Source organism: Propithecus coquereli, unplaced genomic scaffold (assembly GCF_000956105.1).
Source record: "Propithecus coquereli isolate 6110/MARCELLA unplaced genomic scaffold, Pcoq_1.0 Scaffold480, whole genome shotgun sequence".
In the NCBI taxonomy this organism is placed as follows: domain Eukaryota; kingdom Metazoa; phylum Chordata; class Mammalia; order Primates; family Indriidae; genus Propithecus; species Propithecus coquereli.
In genome coordinates, this window is record NW_012150619.1 from 1,483,891 (window position 1) to 1,489,139 (window position 5,249).

Below are 5,249 nucleotides of genomic sequence, written 5' to 3' on the forward strand. Positions count from 1 at the left end.
GCGGGGTGACGCAGCGCCGCCCTCCCCGCCCGCCCCGCGCCGCCGCGGCCCGGGCCGACTGCAGGGGCCGCTAACGGTCCCGCGCCCTCGGCGTCCGCGCCCCCCGCCCGCTGACGACGGCGCCGGCGGCGATGGGGGCGACGGGGGCGGCGGAGCCGCTGCGCTCCGTGCTGTGGGTGAAGCAGCAGCGCTGCGCCGTGAGCCTGGAGCCCGCGCGGGCGCTGCTGCGCTGGTGGCGGAGCCCGGGGCCCGGAGCTGGCGCCCCCGGCGCGGGTGAGTGTTGCTGCCGCGGGTCCCTGGCTCGGCCCGGGACCGGCGTCCGGTCGCCTGCGGGACCCGCGCAGGACGTTTGTCGGGGAGGGACGGAGGCGGCGGCGCGGGCCGGGCCGGGGGATCCGGGCCGGGGCGGGTGGCGGCCGTGGCGGAGGCCCGGAGTGGGGCCGGGGGCCTGGGCGGTGGCTGGCAGGAGAATGTCCCGCGCTGAGGGGGTATCTGCTCCCGGCCGGGTGACAAAGGGGCCGAGGAGGTGCCTGAGGGGGAGGGGAAGACTGGCCCGCAGTTCCCCGCGGGCTTGAGACCCCAGGAGGCGGCGCGGGTCAGGACGCTGGAAGGGCTGCAGGTCATGTCTGGGACCTGTCCGCAGGGCACCATCTGGGCAAGATTGACTGTGCATGGATCCCGAGGGGCGCACCCCCACCCCACTGCAGTTTAACCCAAGGACAGGTGCTTTCCTTCAGCCGGAATCCAAAAGCCCGGAGGCACCCTGGCAGGGAGGGTACTTCCTGTTGCCAAGAAGTTCAAGAAGGGGCTCCCGACCTCCTCTCTGTTGGGATGTGCGCCCTGCCTGGGGAAGTGCAGGTTGCTTTTGGTGTGACAGTTTGGCCACATGACCTCCAGAGGCCGTCCTCATTTGGAGAAGTGTATTTTTCATAAACATGGAAAGAGCCCCCCACCCCCCAGGGCCGTGGTGCAGTGGTTGGGATGGGACAAGGACACGCTGGCCACCCTCCCTAAGGCTCCTGTGCAGAGCTGTCTGGTGGCAGAGGGATTGGCAGAGGCTTATAAAGATGTCATTCGATCCTCCGTGGGAGGGGGAGGATTATAGAAGATGGGGCGCCAAGGGGGAGATGCTGCAGGTAGAGGAAACCCAAGGCTGGCAAGGGCGGGTGTGTTCAGTGTCATTCATTCCCTCTTTGGCAAGTTTCTACTGCGTGTCCGTTGGGACCCGGTGGGGCAGTGTCCTAGCGCTGGGTCAGCATGTGTGGCAGAGTCCCTGCTGCAGAGGAGCCTTTCCCATTGAAGGGAGAGATGGGGAGACGCGCAGGGACAAGTGTGTCTGGTGGAGCTGGAACTGAGGAGGAGAGCCCCGAAGGGGGAGGGCACGGGGTTGTGCAGGTGGGGGCAGGTCTCTGGTGCACGGTGGTCACTTACATGGTGACATTTGACCAGAGACCTGGAGAGACTGAGCGCCGTGTGTGTTAGGGAGAGACCGTCCGGGCAGGAGTAACAGCACATGCAAGGCCCTGAGGCCGACCCCGGGAGGCCAGTGTGGCGGACAGAGGGACGTGGGGGCAGGGAAAGGTCTCCACAGCCTTGTAGGCTAAGATGGGTCTTGCCTGTTACTGTGAGTGGGGTGGAAGTCCCGGAGGGTTTTATCCAACTTAACATCTTCCAAGGGTCCCATGGCCTCTGTGAGGGCGGCAGACAGAGGAGAGACCAGGAGTTGCAGCCGGGAGGCTGGTGGCCTGGTCCAGGCGGAGGTGGTGGTGGTGAGGGGGGCTGGATGTGGGGGTTGGATGCCCGGAGGAGGCGCGGCGCGGATTCCCGTGTGTGCGGTCTGTCCAAGCTGCCGGGTACTGGAAGAGAGCACTGCAGGAGGAGCGGAGATTTGACAAAAATTGTTCTGAGTTTGGGATGCCTTTTAGACGCCCTGTGGGCGGTCGGGGTGCTGCGGGGCGCGTTGTGACAGAGTTGTGGGGCTCTGTGGGTTGGCGGGCAGGGACAGAGCTGATTGTTAGGTGGTGCCAAGGTCATGGGGTGGTCTTGGACCTGTGAGCAGCACTTGGTTTCCAGCCATGGGGTCACCAGAAGTATTGTCTTCAGAGAGCCTCTGTGTGGCTGGGGGTGTGAGACTTGGCCTTTCTAAGGTCTTTCTGATGTCCCCTTCAGGAGAAATGTCATGCCTCATATGTCACCCTCGGGCCTCCTAGCACGAGGCCCACATCCTAGTTCTTGGAGAACAGATGCCCGGCGGTTTGGGGCCTTTCTGTAAACGTCTGAGCTTGAGAACAATGACTGCCATTCGACAGAGTACTTAGTAACTGCGCTGAACTTCCGCTCTGCATCAAGCCTGGCAGGTTCCTGTGGGGTCGCCACTCGCGTGGCTCAGGGATGAAGAGGCAGAGCTGTGGCTGCGTGAGTGACTGGGATTAGGGGCTCGGTGGGTCCAGCTGCACTTGCTGTGCGGGCAGCCACTGCACGGCACAGGCCCCAGCGGCCCCGTGGATGCCAGACAGACCCACACCCTTACTGGTGCCGGGTGGGGAGTCACTCGTTGCCTGTTTTAGCATCGGTTTCTTTGGCTGGCCCCTGTTATGCTTTCTGGCCACCCAGCCCTGGGTTTGGTGTGGTGCAGCGTCTACTTTTAGTCACTGTTTTTGCTGGCCGACGGCTTCCGCAGCTGCCTGTCGTCCCTTCCTTGGCATGGTCGTGGCTTCACTCTTACAGGTGGGAGGCACTTTTGTATAGGTTCATCCGGAGCTGCCTGTCTGTCTGGCCGAGAGGTGGTCCCTCCTGGAGAGGGCCCGGGGCTGCGGGGGTCCTGGTTGACGGCCTTTCCAGGAAGCAGCCAGCGCGATGGGAAAACACAAACACGTCGGGAAACACTGGGTTTCGTCTGAGTGCAGAAACACAGCCACGCCCTATCTGTGCTTTTTCCTCATAACTCTGCAGCCCCCAAAAGGAACCAGGCCCAAGTTAGACTATTTTATGCTTGAGGTCAGTAGGGCAGAATGTAGAGCAGCTCCCAGGACATTCGGCTTGGTTAGCAGGGCAGCATTGCCCGCGCCTGCTGCTCCCCAGGGTGTGTCTGGATGCACCTGGCCTGCCTGGGTTGAGGAGCAGTGAGAGGTGGAGAATTGTGCAAAACAGGCCCTGCGACCGGGGTGGGGAACCTGCGGCTTAAGGCCACATGTGGCCTTCTAGGTCCTTAAGTGCAGCCTTTTGCCTGAATCTAAATTTTACAGAACAAATTCTTTTATTTTTATTAATACGTTTTTATTCATCTTTTATAGTTGTAAAATGAACATATTTAACATACCAAAGAATAAAATAAGTTTCAGTGAAATAAACCTCCCAGATTGACCGACACAATTAGAACATTAGTAAGCTGTGAGGGCTAAACTGACGGCTGCTACACTCGTGTTCTAACTTCCCCCACATGACTGGCGCCCCTGCTGCACGAGGCTGGTTGGCAAGAGTTTATGGGGGTCAAGTACGCCAGTCTGTTATCAGCTTTTGACAATGGTGCACTGTGTTTCTGTTTGAAGTGGAATTTGTGAATAGTTGCACAGCTCGACGGTATTTTTTTAATCCTGTCTGCTTAACAGCCCATCGTGTCAAAGAAGACCAAAAGAATGCTAAAGGAAACAGAAAACAGATTTTTTAATGAGGATTGGGAATTGCAATATCATCTTGTTTCTGCTAAATTTAAGATGATTTGCTTGCTTTGTGATACTGCAGTAGCAACATTAAAGAAATTCAATGCTCGTCAGCATTGTAACACTCATAAGGGCCACAAATATTTTAAATTAGAGGGAGAGGCGCGAAAGGTCGTATTGCAGAAATTAACAGGTGAAAAGCAAAAGCAAAGACAATTCTTTCAAGCAGCAATAAAACCTGAAAATAATGCCGCTGAAGCAATTTATAAAGTAGCTTACATACTCGAGGGAAAAGAGAAGCCATTCAGTGATGTAGAAATTGTGAAAGAATGCATTGTTGAAGTTGTACGATGCTTAGACCTCGATTATGTTTCAAAGTACAAACAACTGCCTCTTTCAAGGAGAACCATAACTAATCAGCAGCATGAATTTGCCTTCGACTTAACAGAAAAACTTCATGCGATACTGGAAAAGGAAAATACACATTAAACAGTCACTTTGGATGAATCAACTGATATTACTGACACTACTGCAGTTTTATACTTCATTTGGGTCAAAATGGAAGATTTTCTTTGCTACAAATTGTTACTCACTTTGGGCACTCTTGCGAACCGAACATGGGGAATAGATATCTTCGACAACTTTTAAGATAAATGTTGTGAAGTTGGACTGAATTTCGTAAATTTAGTGAGTGTATGACAGATGGTGCACTTTCCATGACAGGAAAACATGAAGGGTCTGTTGCATAGATCAAAAAATGTTAACAGATCCAGATGCTCTTGTTTCTTTTCATTGTATCTTGCACCAGCAAAATCCCTGTGCTAACGCTACTACTTTAAGTGACACTTTGGAACAAGTTGTAAGTATTGTCAACTATATTTGTGCAAAGGCAACACGGTATCATCAGTTTCATCAGCTCCTTAACATGCTAAAGTTGAACGATGCAGTATTCAGTGTGGATTTGCCCTATCTTTAAAGCGCGTCGGCTATCGCAGGGACAGGTGTTAGCCAAGATTTTTATCTCTGGGAGAACAGAGAGTTAAATTTTATGAAGAACAGAATCAGCAATGTCAATTATTGAAAGAAGATTTCTATAGGAGTGCAGCATTTCTGTGTGATATCATGTCACATCAAAACGACTTGAATATTTCTTTGCAAGGTAAAACTAAGTCTATGTGGCAAAAAATCCAAGTATTTCAAAAAAAGTTATCGTTTTTTTCAAAACACTTCTTCTTTGGAAAGGAAATTTTGGATGAACATTTTCCCCAGTTAGCAAAGGTCACTGATGAGCAGGATGATATATGTGAATCATTTGAAGAATACGCAGCTGGTTATAGACCTATTATTATTAATTGAAGAATACAATGAAAGGTTCAGTGCCTTTGAGAATCATGACATCACACTCAAATTAGCATTTCAGCCCCACCTAGTTGATATCACCAAGGCACCTAAAGAACTACAGATGGAACTGATTGAGCTCTCAGTAGATGACTTTTTTTTTTTTTTTTTGAGACAGAGTCTCACTGTGTTGCCCTGCCTAGAGTGCTGTGGCGTCATCCTAGCTCACAGCAACCTCAAACTCCTGGGCTC

General features: G+C 53.4%; 1 protein-coding gene across 3 annotated transcripts in view; it reads left to right on the forward strand.

Moving 5' to 3' along the window:
- The first annotated feature begins 51 nt into the window (after window positions 1-51).
- CERK (ceramide kinase) overlaps window positions 52-5,249 on the forward strand; it is a 38,222-nt gene continuing 33,024 nt past the window's right edge. For all 3 annotated transcript variants that reach the window (XM_012655588.1, XM_012655589.1, XM_012655590.1), the window contains exon 1: window positions 52-273. In XM_012655588.1, coding sequence (XP_012511042.1) covers window positions 132-273 — 142 coding nt within the window. In that variant the 5' untranslated portion in view covers window positions 52-131. The remainder of the gene's footprint in view (window positions 274-5,249) is intronic.